Below are 15,490 nucleotides of genomic sequence, written 5' to 3' on the forward strand. Positions count from 1 at the left end.
GATACTCTGTGATGGTCCAGTGAGTGTAAATGTGAATCATTTACAGCCAATTATTCTATGCCCTCACAGCACAAAGCTCCTAAATGTACAATCGTTCCAGGACTTAGGTGTGTGGACAAAAAAGATAAGATAGAAATATCAATGATATTGTCCCCAGCCTTATATTCCTCATGTATATATAGTCTAAGGATCCCAGGTGTCCTGGTATATTTCCCACCACACTGATGTGTGGCTAACACAGGCACAGGGTAGATGGTCTTCCTGGAGTGGCATGTGCTATTCAGCAACTGTTTGTAAAGGATACCATAATCTAGGACTGAGGGATTATCTTAGGTTGTGAAATGCAAAATGGCTAATTATACAGAAGACTGTTAATGACTGTTAATTGTCTGTTCACCTGTTTCACCATCTTCATGTGTAACTTTCTAATATGGCCCTAACTTCAAAGCCCTTTCTCTTTCCTGAAAATAAGAGCTTCCAAAAGTGTGGAACACAGAAAAATGATGACACCCACAAAAATTTTAGTGCTACTTGGATATTAAAACTTACATAGTAATATATATATATGTTTTATTTGACAATAAACATATAGCATATCACAGCCATATCAAGGTGTTTGTGGGACGATGGGAAAGAGCATTGATATTACATATCCTTTGGGAATTTTTCATAAATTTTCCTCTAAATATCTCTGACTTTCCTTCCCAGATTTCTTTCCTTATTAGCAATTACCCAGTTTTTTTTAACCCTCTTTCTAAATACTCCATCTCTTTTCAGACTTCTTGATTTTTTAAAACTAGAAGATTCTCCATTTTCCTTCCCTTCTGTCATTGTTTTCTCAGAAGCCAACTCCAAGCTTCCAACTTGCATTCTTTTTACCAGGAACAATTTTTTTCAATAAAGGACTCTCCTCAGGACAGTTTTGGAGTGACAGCAGGACATTATAAGTGGCAGTGATTTTTCCCTCTCAGAAAACATTCAAACAAATTGCTTTTTCCTCTCAAAGCAGAAAATGTAAGTACATGTCAAGAAGAAAAAAGCCACACTTAACCTCTGTGTGTTCTGAGCATTTTGCCGCAGTCTTAAAAGTCATTCAATTTTACTGAAAACATGAGACAAAAACAGCAGAGTGGTATCCAGAGTTGTCAACAATCTTAAAAGTGTAGAATAAATGACTGAGTTCTGAAAGATGTGCATCTTTTCTGATAACAATGCTATGAAAGTAGAAACAAAACACAAGAAAAAATCTGGGAAGACCATAAGTACATGGAAATTAACAAATGCTACTAAATAATGAATGGGTCAACCAAGAAATAAGAGGAAATCCAAAAATACATAAAGACAAATGAAAATGAAAACACAACAATCCAAAGCTTTTAGGATGCAGCAAAAGTGCTTCTAAGAGGGAAGTTTATAGGAATAAAGACCTACTTCCAGAAGCAAGAAAAATCTTGAATAAGCAACCTAACTTTATATCTAAAGGAGTGAGAAAGAGAAGAACAAATGAAACCCAAAGCCAGCAGAAGGAATGAAAAAAGAGACTAGAGTAGAAATAAATGACATAGAAACTAAAAAACAAACAAACAAACAAAAAAACCGAGAACAGATCAGTGAAAACGGGAGCTGGTTCCTTGAAAAGATCAACAAAATTGACAAACATTTAGGCAGACTCATCAAAAAATATATTGAGAGAGGATTTAAATAAATAAAATCATAAATGAAAGAGGAGAAATAAAAACCAATACCACAGAAATACAAAGGCTTGTAAGAGAATGTGATGAAAAATTATATGACAACAAAATGGCCAACCTAGAAGAAATGGATAAATTCCTAGAAACATATAACCTCCCAAAACTGGATCATGAAGAAGTGGAAAATTTTAACAGACCAATAATGATAGTAATGCAATTGAATCTGTCACCAAAAAACAAACAACAAACAAAATTCCAGGTCCACACAGCTTCACATATGAGGCCTATTAAATATTTAAAGAAGAGTTAATACCTATTTTTCTCAAACTACTCCAAAAATAGAAGAGGAAAGAAAACATCCAAATTCATTCTATGAGGATAGCATCACCCTGATGCCAAAACCAGATACAGACACTACAAAAGAGGGAGGGGGGATGGGAGAGAGAGAACTACAGGCCAATATCTTTGATGAACATAGATGCAAAGTCCTGAAAAAATTATTAGCAACACAAATCCAAAAATACTTTTAAAAAATCATTATGATCAAGTTGAATTTATTCCTATGATGCAAATGTGGTCCCACATTCACAAGTCAATCAATGTAATACAGAGGAGCTAAGATGGCACAGTAGTAGGAGGACCCTAGGCTTGCTCCAAACCCCATGATCCTGCACGCTAGTGGGACAACCCTTCTGGGTTAAACCTGCCTCAATTCCAACATGGCGAGACCCTTCCACAGAAGATGAGTGCAGGCCCCTGCCATACAAGGTCCCTTAAGTTAGGAGTTTTAAACCTCAGCTGACCTGGATGGGATAGAACCCAAAGTGCAGTGCACTGGTTCAGGCAGGCAAGCAACCCAGACACAAACAGTGAGAAAACAGCAATCTGAAAAACACATGGAATGCATGAGGAGAAATTATTCACTCTTCTTGGAGGGCTTCCCTGATAGCAGCAAGCACAACTCCCCTCTCCAGGGGCAAATTCACTAACCCTGATTCCAAAACCAAAAACCTCAACGAAAAAGAGAACTAAAAGCCAATATCCCTGATGAACACAGATGCAAAACTTCTCAACAAAATACCAACAAATCAAATACAACAGTATATTAAAAGAATCATCCACCACAATCAAGTGGGATTTATTCCTGGGTTGCAGGGGTGGTTAGTATTTGATAGCTATTGTCCAACTCAGCAGAAGATCCTGAAGTCACTGATGAATTAGTGAGATTCTGATAGAGGCCTTTACCTGTATCAGTTTTGTCTTACTCATTAAGTTAAAAACCAAATATTATGCCAGAATTAAATTTAGGAAAACATTAAGTATTTATTAGTATATATCAGGTTAATACCTCAGCTTCCCACTCCCCACACACACATCAAATGACCTGGCCTCCTAGTGCTGACTAGTGGTTCCAGAGCAGTGCAGGTGATATCTGAAGAGCTAGTTAGATAAAATGGGTCATAAGACCTTAAAGCAATAAGAGTATTGCTTAAGCAATACTCTTGCTTATTGCTTAAGCAATAAGGTATAAGAGTGGAAGACAAATGGAGGAGGGAGGTAGATGTGATGAGTGGAGGTAGTTAGGTCATTTCTATGAGTGCACTTGTATGAAAATATATATTGTTTACTTTGGATTTGTTTGTTTATAAACTTCAATGCATATTTTATGCAAATGCAGGCATATACATGTATACACATGTACACACATAGATATTCAAACATACATATGATAGATTTAATGGATTTTATTTATTCATGTTTAAACAGGTTAATGCATGGACATAACAGCATGTACAGTAAATGTTCAAGAATTCTCAAAAACACTGGTTAGTTCATCAGGTAAATGCAAATAAAAACCACAATGAGATATTAACTTAGACCTGTCAGAATGGCTAAAATCAAAAAAGCAAGAAGTAAGAAGTGTTTGTGAGAATGTGGAGAAAAAAGAACTTTCATACACTGTTGGTGGAAATATAATTTGGTAAAGCCACTGTGGAAAACAGTATTGAGGATCCTCAAAAAATAAAAAAAAAGAAATACCATATAATCCAATAATTCCACTGGTGGTTATTAGAAAACACAATAAAAGAGAAACACCAATTCAAAGCGATAGATGCACCACTATGTTTATTGCAGCACTATTTACAATACACTAGATATGGAAGCAACCTAAGTGTCCATCAAGAGACAAATGGATAAGGGAGATGTAGTATACGTATACAGTGGACTATTACACAGCCATACAAAGGATGAGGTTGTGCCATTTGTAACAACATGAATGGACCTAGAAGGTATTGTGCTAAGTGAAATAAGTTAGACTGAGAAAGACAAATACTGTATGATTTCATTCATATGTGGAATCTAAAAAAAAAGTGAATAAACAAACAAAAAGCAGAATCAAACCTATGAATACTTATAAATACAGAGAACAAACTGATGGTTGCCAGAGGAGTGGGGATGGGGATGGGCAAAATGGGTGAAGTGGAGTGGCAGATACAGGCTTCCAGTTATGGAAAGAATAAATCACAGAAATAAAAGAAACAGCATAAGGAATATAGTCAGTGATACTGTAATAGCTTTGGTGAGCCATAATATGTATTTAGCATAATATGTAAACTTATTGAATCACTATTATGTACATCTGAAACTGATGTGACATTGTGTGTCAACTATACTCAAATAAAAAATTTTAAAAAAGAAAGTAAGCAACAAGGAAACTTTTGGAGATAATTACCTTGATTGTGGTCAAGGTTTTATGGATGCATGCATATGTCCAAATTGTATACATTAAATATGTGCAGGTTTTTGTCTATTGATTATCCCTTAATAAAGCTATTTTTAAAGAAGAAATTTTAATTCATTTTTTAATTTATTTGAGAGAGAGTGTGTGAGAGAGAGTGAGCAAGGGGAGGGGTAGAGGGAGAAAGAATCCTCCAGCAGACTTCCCACTGCATGTGGAGGCAAGACCCTGAGATCATGACCTGGATCAAAATCAAGAGTTGGCCGCCTAGCTGACTGAGCCACCCAGGCACCCCAAAGTTGTTTTTTTGTTTTTTTTTTTTAAGAAAGTATATGAAGATGTTTATATTTGGCTGTTTTGTGGCAATAGGATAATAATTTTTTCTTTGCAATTTTATACTTTTTTGTCTTTCCTTACATTGTAAATTTGTTGTTTTTGAAATCAGAAATAAATGGACTTTGTGCAAAAACAAAAACAAAAGCAAAACACTGGTTAATTGTTTCCCCACTCCTTTTTACTCAAATGATGCATACATTTTTCTGAAAATTTTTTTTTACCATAGGCAAGAAATAACTATATTTTAATTTATATACTTCCTAAATAAATCTGAATTTTATCAAAATACAATAGTAGCTCTTTTCAGTGCCTGGCACATAGTGGGTGCTCTTAGTTTATACATTCATAGATATTTATTGAATATTGATACATCAGATTCTGTACTCAGCACTTGGGGTTCATAAGAATTGGATAGGATCCTTACCCTCAAAATGCTTACAGAAAACAACAAGCAAATACAATTTATAATTTGATAAGAAGGTCAGAATAAAAGTTTGTTCCTTATGTGCATCATTTTCTCTCTGACTTTCAAGACCTCATATATATTATTTCCTTTCTCTGGGAAATTCTAGTTCTCTTTCCACCTGAACAACTCCTATTTATTTGTTATGTCTCATATGGAAATTCTCCTCCTCTGAAAGGCTCTGGCTTGCACTCATCTGGACATGTATTATGAGGACATCTTGAATTCCCCGATCACTGTGAGAATCTACTACAGTTTGCTGAAGTTTCTTGTTTTGTTGTCTGTCTTCTCCAACATGCTGTGAGCTCCACAGAGACTGAGACCAAAAAGACTGAGCTCCACAAAGACCGAGACCAAAAAAGACTGAGCTCCACAAAGACTGAGACCAGGTATGAGACTGAGACCTACTTCAGGATTTGGCATACTGATGTAAGGGAATGCACTATGATAGCTGGAAGTCTCAGTTCATAGAAAAAGGATGAAAAGCAGAAATAATGCATCCACATCAATTTCCTATTCATATGTCACCAATAAAGCTGATGAACAGACATAGCTAAAGAATTGAAATTTACTGATAGAGGTTCTTTTCTTAATATACTAACTAGTGCAAGTTTTTATTCAGTGAGAAAAAGGAAACTGGAAATATTATCTGGGGGCAATGGTTTTACGAAAGATTTCCTACTTCATGAAAAGAGCCCCACAGAAAGAGACAGGTCTTCTTTTTCTGCTTGACACCGTTCTTCCTGGCTATAATTCCCAGAACACTTATTGTAGAGAAAAGCACCCCAACTACTTCTTTCCCAGAGACTCTGGGGAAGAAAGCATCACTCATCCCCTATGAATTTCTCCAGTGTTAAACAGTAAAATCATCCAATAATGTGACATTACTTGCAATGTCCACCGGAGGGTGATATGCCACTGCTGGTACTCCCCTTTTATAGCATGGCCTAAATTTAACCACTAAATTTAGCCACTTATAATCTATAATATAAGAATACATTATAAATAAAAGAAGCCCTTTTGAAGATGTGAAGACATAAAGGAAAAGATGGAAATGGCACCAACCCTGCCCCCATTCCTTAGAATAGACTAGATTCCCAGGGGTCTTGTAATGCTTTGCCTCCAACCTGATATGTGACTAACAGGGCACAGAGTTTGTGGTTTCTCCTGGGATATAGTTGGTCTCCTTAGGCTACTTTATATCTCACCCTGGAGAGAGGACAAGATTAGGAAAGGAGTATCATTATTGTAACCATTCTAGAGATGAGGACCCTGAGACTGAAGCCTGTAGACTGTAGGAATAAAATGGAGGTAAAGCTGGAGAGAAAATAAGGTGGGGTAAGATGAAGTTCCATCTAGGGCAATTCTCCTTTTAACAGTTTGGATGGACAAGGACAGGAACATGTCTATGAGGACAGAGAGGAAACAGTGGATATTGTTTGACTCCATTAAAAGGGGAAAGCGCATTTAGCATCCTGCAGAATTGTGGCTTACTACTCCTTTTTTACCCTATCACTGGACTGCTCTCTCACTTCAAGTGGCTCAAAAAAAATGGCACCAGAGAGAATGCACATGGAAGTGTCTTAATCCTAGAGCTGAATACAATTATGACCATTAGTTCTGTCCTGATCTAATAAGAGCAATAACCACAGCAAATTCTTGGTGCGTATCAGTCACTGTGCTGGGAGACTATATATATGACTTCATTTAGTCCTTACAGTGAGGGAGAGTGTGGGTTTTTACAGGTTTTATAAACCAGACAGCAGTAGGTAAAAGAGTTGGCATTTTAGCCCAGACCCACAAGCCAAGTCCTTGCACTTTCTTTGAAATCAGAGATGCCTAAAGCAGTTTTAGACACAGACCACTGTCAGTGTCCATGATGGCTTTAATGGTGCATGGATATTTACTATATAGCTTTAAAGTGTATGATTTTTTGTGCAACAGAAAAAAGCTAATGCATAAAGCAATATTAAGGCTTTCCTTGGAGGGAGGGGGGAAAAACAATGACATCACACAACCTGTGTCGAAACTCCCAAGACTCCCTTAAACACCTCTGTTCTTTTCCCAATATTCCTCATTGGTTCTGAGCTGCTTATTGCTTCTCTTTCTCTCCAAATCTCTGTCCTTGGTATCTGGGAGATAATCCCCTTTCTCAACAGTTTGTCCATCCTCAGGTTCTAGCATTGTCTCCCATCCCTTTTCACCACACAACTGTCCCCTACCTGCATTCCCACAAGTGGAAAGGCAGCCTAGGACCCATAAATGGTATGCAGGTTAATAATGCTCTCTGAAACCCTCTGAATGTGAGTTTTTAACAAAATAAACTCATGAGTGATTTGCACATGGCACAGAGAAGCAGAAACATCAATATTGACTTTTAAAGGAAAAGTCACTCCAAAAAAGAAAATACCTATGCACACATTTATTGGTACAGAAATACTGACATGGTAGAAGCATGAAGGTGAGCATTTTCTTTTTCTTTCTCTCTGGATCCCATCCATGCAATGGACAATGGAATGTCATATAGGTCTAATTCTAGGTGCAATTGATCTTTTCTGACCACAAATCTGACTGAATCTCCTACGGGTATATGTGCATGTTCAAGTTCTCTCCCTCTCTCTCTCCCTTTTCTACCTCAACCCAACCTCTAGATGGTAAAGGGATGGGCCAAGCTATTCCAAATAACAAAGGAGGAACGTGAGGAGTAGAGGGTCGTGTTAGGGAAACCAAGTCATAAATTCCCTTCCTCTAGGCTGGGGTAGGGAGGATGATCGAAACTGAGAGCTAACAATTGAAGGATGATAGCTTCTGTGTGATGGCTGCCATGTTACTTGCAATACATGGAAACACATACCTATTTAACTCATTTATAAGTTGTTATGTCAAGTTAATTCAATGTATATGGTATGCACATCTAAAGAAATACATGTACAGAAGAGAGACAAACAGCAAGAAAAAGAGATGGAAAGAGTTCTGTGCCCTTTTATCCAAGTGAGAGAACACTCAGAATATTTATTTCTACTTTACTCCTTCAAAATATTATTATAGTCAAAAGATAGGCGGGAAAAGGCAACCTATCCACGAGAAGAGGTTGGTTAAACAAGTTACAAAGATCCACATTTTTAAATTCTACAAAGCTATTAAATGATGGTATTTATACCTATCATTTGATAGGAAAAGACACTCTCACCACCTATTGTTTGATAAAAATCTCAGATATAAAGAAATTACATATAAATTGATGCTGATCTATAATGTACAACATAGAAATACATAGCTTTCTAGTTACTAAGTATTTACTTCTGGAACACTTTATCTATGAATACTTAACACATGTTCAAGATAGGAATTTCAAAACATCAAAGAGGACATATATACAGCGCAGACATCCTTCTCATTCTTCTGCCTCCCCATCACCCTACGCACAGGCAGTTTCTAAAACAAAACCAAGGAAAGTGGCAGCGTCATGTGAAAACATAAGCACAATGCGGTATGTCACACTAATGAGCCTTAAACATATTATATAAAAACACATTAAATAAACAACATGGCTGAAATCAACGCCTATCTCTAAGTAGCGAAAACGCGAGTGCTGACCTATCTCTAAGTAGCGAAAACGCGAGTGCTGACCTAAATTACACACACGCACGCAGATAATCAACAGGAAACGTCCTAAGAAATGTTCACCAAAGTGTTTGGTGCGACCATTAAAAACAATCTCGTTCACAATAGCACCGTAACGGTACAGTACATATGAATGATCTGAAAATGATCTACGAGAACTACACGAAGAATAAAGAATAAAAGGCAGGGATACACAAGGCGACTTGAAAAAGTAGAGACACTACTTGCTTATTGGATTGGATTATGGCTGTTGACAGACAAATGTGTGCTCAGTTTTTTTGATCATAAGCAAGTCCAAGTTCGTTGCAAAACACTGAAAGGGAAGGGGTGGAAGCCTGGAGAGACATCACGGGTTCATCAGTCCAAAAACCGACCTCTTTCATACAGCAATCTCTTCACAAGCACTGAGGTGGCTCCCTCGGGGGAAGCGGGGGGAGGGGAATGTTTCGGGCGTGTTGCGGCCCCAGTCACTGCTCCTCTTCGGGAGGAGAGGCAGGGGCTCACTCGGGGGACGCGCTCTGGATGGCCTTGGGCTCCTTCACGGCCTCCTCCCCCCAGTCGCCACCGTCGACCTCCTCGATGACCACACTGCGCACGGTGCCGGCGTCCAGGCAGTGCGGGGCGACGCCATACACGCCGGGGTCAGAGACAGAGGCGTGGAAACTCTGCACCCCGCACCTGCTGCAGAAGCTGTGCAGCGCCGGGTGCGCGTGGGATCGATAGGTGACGATGCTCTCGGCGCCCAGCAGGAGAGTGAAGCGCGAGGCCGGGACGAGGAAGTGTCGGTGCTGCTTCTTCCTGCACAGCCTGCAGCTGCAATCCACCACGCGCAGGTCTGCGGGGGCCCAGACGGCGAAGCGGACCGCGCCGCAGTGGCAGCCTCCGGTGTGATACACCAGGCCTGGGTACTCGAAGGTGTCCAGCAGGAACTTGGCGGCGCCCTCGCAGCTGAGGCCCCGCCGCTTCCTGAACGTCTCCCAGCGCTCCCGCTGCGCGCCCAGGTCCATCTCGCCAGAGGACACGGCGGGCGCCGGGGGCTTCGGGGATCGCAGCGGGCCTTTGGAGCCTGCCTCCCGGGTCCGCCGCCACCAGCGCTTCCGCCGCAACCTTGCGGGATCCCGCCTGGCCGCCGCTGACTTCCTTCCCGCCGCGTGGCTCCCCACGCGGACTTGGAAAGGGGGGCGCCGGGCGCCCATGACCGGGATGGCTGCACAGGCGGTGGCGGGATCCCCGGGACGCTTTCGCCCCCGCGGCTGGGTGCTGGCGCCGTTCCTCACTCTGCCCATGGCGCCTGCAGCCTTCCAAGCGCGCGCCCACCGCCCCTGGTTTCCTAGTAAGTTACTGAGCAGCCTCATTGCGTCAGCCTGATTGGCCACTTGTTGAATGTGATGTAGAGACCCTTTCTTTGACCCTATCAAAACAGCCTTTACTGGCCTGAAATTCTGGCTAAGCCTATCAGCTGCCCCTTCCCTAAATACTTTTTTCTATTGTTCATTCTTCAGAAGCTTATCCTTAATATACTGAAAAACTAAAAATGCTGCAGACCTTTTATCTAGCTTGGATGCTGCAGCAGACAGAACAGTTTAAAATAACCACCATTCATCTAGTGTAGAAGAGACAAACTGAAACATTCACAAAATATGTAGGGTGTAATTGTACTATAGTCAGGGCTAATAAAAATAACGACCCACAATATTATGTTACAACACACCAGCGGACCGAAAGAGAGAAACCGGATGTTAACTTCAATACAGGACAAGAAGTATGCTTTGTAAATTTGTCTTTTAAGAATAAGAGGTAAAAGAAGAAACAATGCACTAATTTGTCCATCTAAACCAAGAAAACGTAACAGCTATGAGAATCATAAATATGAAGGCGAAACTTTGGAAATTGATGTGATCAATAGGCATGGCCAGAGGAGAGACCCCACAAAATGAGCTTGGATCCTCCTTTTTGCCATGTAATGAGTACCTGGGAAAACAGTGAGGAATCTTCCAAAAAGTGCTTCCTGAATTTTGTAGTGACATCTACACACACTGGGTGCAAGCAGAGATCCACGCACATATTTAATAATTCTTAATATTTTGTCATATATATGCATGAGAATGTATATACTTTTTGAAGAATATTTTTAAGTAAGATACACAAATCAATGCCACTTAATCTCTCAATATTTCAGCACCCATGTCCTAGGAATAGAGGCTATGAAAATACATAAAGGAAAATCTCAACTAAAGTGGATTGGGGATGTGAAAAGGGGGGGGTGAGTAGGGAAATTACAGGGAGAATTGTCAATTACACACCCCTGAGAGAAGACTCTGGACAGGAAATGATCATTACAGGTCTGTCTTAACAGGGAAATATGTACAGTACATCTCCTACAAGAAATCCACTACCACTGCAACTCAGCCAATGAGAAATGGTCATCACACTGAACTCTTTCTTTTCTCCAATGAAAGATGTTCAAAAGAACATCTCCCAAAGTCCTCCTTCTTCCCCATAAAATAAATGTTCCTCTCCTTTGTTCGTTGGATTTTCCTAGGGTTTTGCCATAGCTTGCTTTTCCTGAATCAGAACTCTCTGCTATTCCCACAGAAACCCAGTTTTGCTGGTAAAATTACTGGCAGCATTATTTTTAAGGCGAACAAGGCATAATTTCTTGTATAGCCACAGTATCTTTATCATACCTACAAATCAATATAATTTTCCAATTTCTTCTAACTCCCAGTATATATTTAAATTTCCTAAATTGTTTCCTAAATGTGTTTTATAAAAAGATTTCCCCCCGAAATAGGATCTATTAAGATTCACACATTAACTTTGGTTATTTCTTTTTAGTCTCTGTGATCTACATCATAGCAAATTTTTACTAGACAAAAATGAAGGCAAGGGAAACAAAAGCAAAAACGAACTATTGGAACTTCATCAAGTAAAAAGCTTTTGCACAGTGCTGGAAACAATTAACAAAAATTAAAAGCAACCTTCAGAATGGGAGAAGATATTTGCAAATGACATATCTCATAAAGGGTTAGTATCCAAAATATATAAAGAACTTATGAAACTCAACATCCAAAAAACAAATAATCCAATTAAGAAATGGGCAGAAGATAGGGTACCTGGGTGGCTCAGTCCATGAAGTATCCGGCTCTTGATTTCAGCTGAGGCAGTGATCTCAGGATCTTGGGATTGAGCCATGCAGAGAGCTGGCTTGTTTCCCTCCCCCTTTGCCCCTCTTTTCTGCTCATGCTCTCTTTCTCTCTCTCAAATAAATAAATAAATAAATATTATAAAAAAGGAAATGGGTAGAAGATATGAATAGACATTTTCCCAAAGAAGATGTACAGGTGGCTAACAGACACATGAAAAAATGCTCATCACTCTTGATCAGGAAAATACAAATCAAAACAATCAGCCTCACATCAGTCAGAATGGTTAAAATCAACAACACAAGAAACAACAGATATTGGCGAGGATGTGGAGGAAGGGGAACACTCTTACACCATTGGTGGGAATGTAAGCTGGTGCAGGCACTCTGGAAAACAGTATGGAGGTTCCTCAAACAGTTAAAAATAGAACTACCCTACAACCCACCAGTTACACTACTAGGTATTTATCCAAAGGATACAAAAATACTAATTGGAAGGGATACATGCACCTCCAATATTTATAGTAGCATTACCAATAATAGCCAAATGATGGGAAGAGCCCAAATATCCATCAACTGATGAATGTATAAGGAAAATATGGTATGAATACACAATGGAATATTACTAAACCATAAAAAGAGTGAAATCTTACCATTTGCAACACTGTGGAGGGAGCTAGAGAGTACTATGCTATGCAAAATAAGTCAGTCAGAGAGGACAAATACCATATGATTTGACTCATATGTGGAATTTAAGAAACAAAACAGATGAACATGGGGGAAAAGAAAGAAAGGCAAACCAGAAAACAGTCTCTTAACTACATAGAAAACAAACTTAAGGTTACTGGAGGGAAGGTAGAGGGTGTTAAAGGGATAATGAGTATTAAGAAGGGCGCTTGTGATGAGCACTGGACATTTTATGTGAGTGATAAGTTCTACTAAGTTCTACTCCTGAAACTAATATTACACTGTATCCTAACTACCTGGGATTTAAATAAAAACTTGAAGTTAAAAAAATAATAATCAAGCAGGCCAGTCAATTATTGATTTTGCCTGATTCTTTCCTTACAGTAGACTTTAGATTGATCTTCTACCCAATATTTTTCCTCTACAGCTAAAAGTCAAATCTAAAGTCTTGATTAGAGTCAAGTTACACATTTTAGCAAGTATGTTGTTTTGGCAGATGTTGTATACTTCATATTGCATCACACCAGAGTTTCATGTTGTCAAGTCATTCCGGTAGTAATGATACTACTAAATGCTCTATCTTCATTAAGATAGTGATTGCCAGATTTCTCCATTGTAGAGGTACAGTTTTCCTTTTGCAATAAGCAAGTAACCTGAGGGGACCCACTGTGTGAATATCTTGTTCCTCTCCAACATTTGCTTAATGGTTTAAGAATCCACTGATAACCTTTTACTGAATCAATTATTTCAATTGTTTGTTTTTTATTACGAAGTGGTGACTTTTAAAATATTTTATTTATATATCTGAAAGACTTGGAGGGAGAGGAGCAGAGCTCTCCGCTGTGCAGGTAGCCTGACATGGGGCTTGATCCCAGTGCCATTTGTTGAAAAGGCTTTCCTTCCTCCACTGAATTATTCTTGTAGCACTGTAAAAAACAAGATGAACATATTTGTGTGGTTCTACTTCTGGGCTCTCTATTCTGCTCCATTGATCTATGTGTCTATACCTGTATTAATTCCACATAGTCTTAAGTAGTGTAACTATATAGTAAGACTTCGTATCTCTTTGATATCCTCTTTTCATTTATTTGGGGATATACCCAGAAATTGAATTGCTAAATGATGTGGTAGTTCTATTTTTAAATTTTTTTAAATAGTCTTTTTTTTTATTGGACACAGAGAGAGAGATCACAAGTAGGCAGAGAGATAGACAGAAGAAGCTGTCTTTGAAAGGTGGAATGACCTTTTAAAAACTCAATTACAGCTCTAGGTAGGTGGCAAAACACTGTAGTGCTGGAACAAGTTTCTCCATAAGGCTGGATATACTCTGAATCAGTGTCCAGTATATGACACTGGTTCTCCCATAGCCAGAATTCATGGATTCAGTAACCAAGAGATAGAAATGGGAGTAGCAACACTACTACCCTTAGTGACCCACTAGCAAAATGTTTCCTTTCTGTTCTGATAACCATATGGTCCACTTGCCTACAGACCTTAGTTATAAGGGGAGGGATGCTTTCACCAGGAGATATACAACAATAATTCAATTGAACTGGAAGTTAAGTCTGCCACCTGACCAGTGTGAACATCTCAGTTCTCTGAATCAGTGGGTAAAGAAAGGAGATATTGTGCTGGTTGGGGTGATTGATACTGACTACTAAAAGGAAATTGGTCCACTATGCCACAATACAGATAAGGAAAATTATGTCTGGGATACAGGACATATTTTAGTATTACCGTGCCCTGTGGTTAAGGTCAATGGAAAATTATAGCAACCCAGTCCATGTAAGACATACTAGTGAACCATACCCTTCAGGAATGAAGGTATGGGTCACCCCACCAGATTAAAGAATCATGACCAGCTGAAGTGCTTGCTGAAGGCAAATGAAATGTGGAATGGGTAGAAGTACGTTACAAATACCAACTATGACTATATGACCAGTTACAGAAAGGAGAACTATAATTGTCATGAGGGTTTCCTCCTTTTTTTGTTATGAATATATTTACACATGTGTATTTAAAATACTTTGTTCATTTCTTTGTTTCAGTAATGTTCTTTCTGTTCATTAGATTAAGTAAATTTAATTTAAAAAATTGAGTAAATTTTGATCTCTCCACAAGCTCACTGACGATATTTTCTGTCAACTCTACTCTACTATTGAGCCCATCCAGTGAATTTTTTGCACCATTATTATGTTTTTCAGTTGCATACTTTTTTATTTGATTCTTTTATACAGCTTGTATTTCTTTGCTGAGTTTTTTTCTTTTGTTTTATTTTAAATAAATATATAATTACTTTTTGAAGCAGTTTCATAGTGGCTGCTTTAAAATCTTTATGAGATTATTCCAACATCTATTTCATCTCAGTATTTGGTATCATTTGATTGTTTTTTCTTACTCAAGTTTTTAATCTTCCTGATTCTTGGTATAACAAATGATTTTCAATTGTATTTTGAGCATTCTGAACATTAGGTTAAGAGACTCTTTATCCTATTTATGGCTTTTATTTTCTTTGGCAATCACCACGAGCAGTGTGTGGGTTCTGGCCTACTTTTGTGAACTGTAGTTTCAATGACAATTTAGTTTCTTGATTTTATTTATTCATTTGAGGGAGAGAGGGAGGAGGGGAGGGGCAGAGGGAGAGGGAGAAAGAATCTAAAACAGATTCTGTACTGAGTTCAGAGCCCAACGCATGGCTCGATCCCACAACAGCGAGATCATGACCTGAGCCGAAATCAAGAGATGGATGCTTAACCGACTGAGCCACTCAGGTGTCTCTGCAATGCTATTTTGATATGTTTTAT

The 15,490-nt window shown here is 38.8% G+C and overlaps 1 protein-coding gene across 1 annotated transcript; it reads right to left on the bottom strand.

Moving 5' to 3' along the window:
- Positions 1-8,934: 8,934 nt before the first annotated feature.
- LOC116583475 (centromere protein V-like protein 3) lies at positions 8,935-10,206 on the bottom strand. Its single transcript, XM_032331546.1, has one exon. It carries the CDS (start codon positions 10,138-10,140, stop codon positions 9,355-9,357), a length of 786 nt encoding a protein of 261 aa, XP_032187437.1. The 5' UTR covers positions 10,141-10,206; the 3' UTR covers positions 8,935-9,354.
- Between the last annotated feature and the right edge of the window lie 5,284 nt (positions 10,207-15,490).

This window comes from Mustela erminea, chromosome X, assembly GCF_009829155.1.
Source record: "Mustela erminea isolate mMusErm1 chromosome X, mMusErm1.Pri, whole genome shotgun sequence".
Lineage (NCBI taxonomy): Eukaryota > Metazoa > Chordata > Mammalia > Carnivora > Mustelidae > Mustela > Mustela erminea.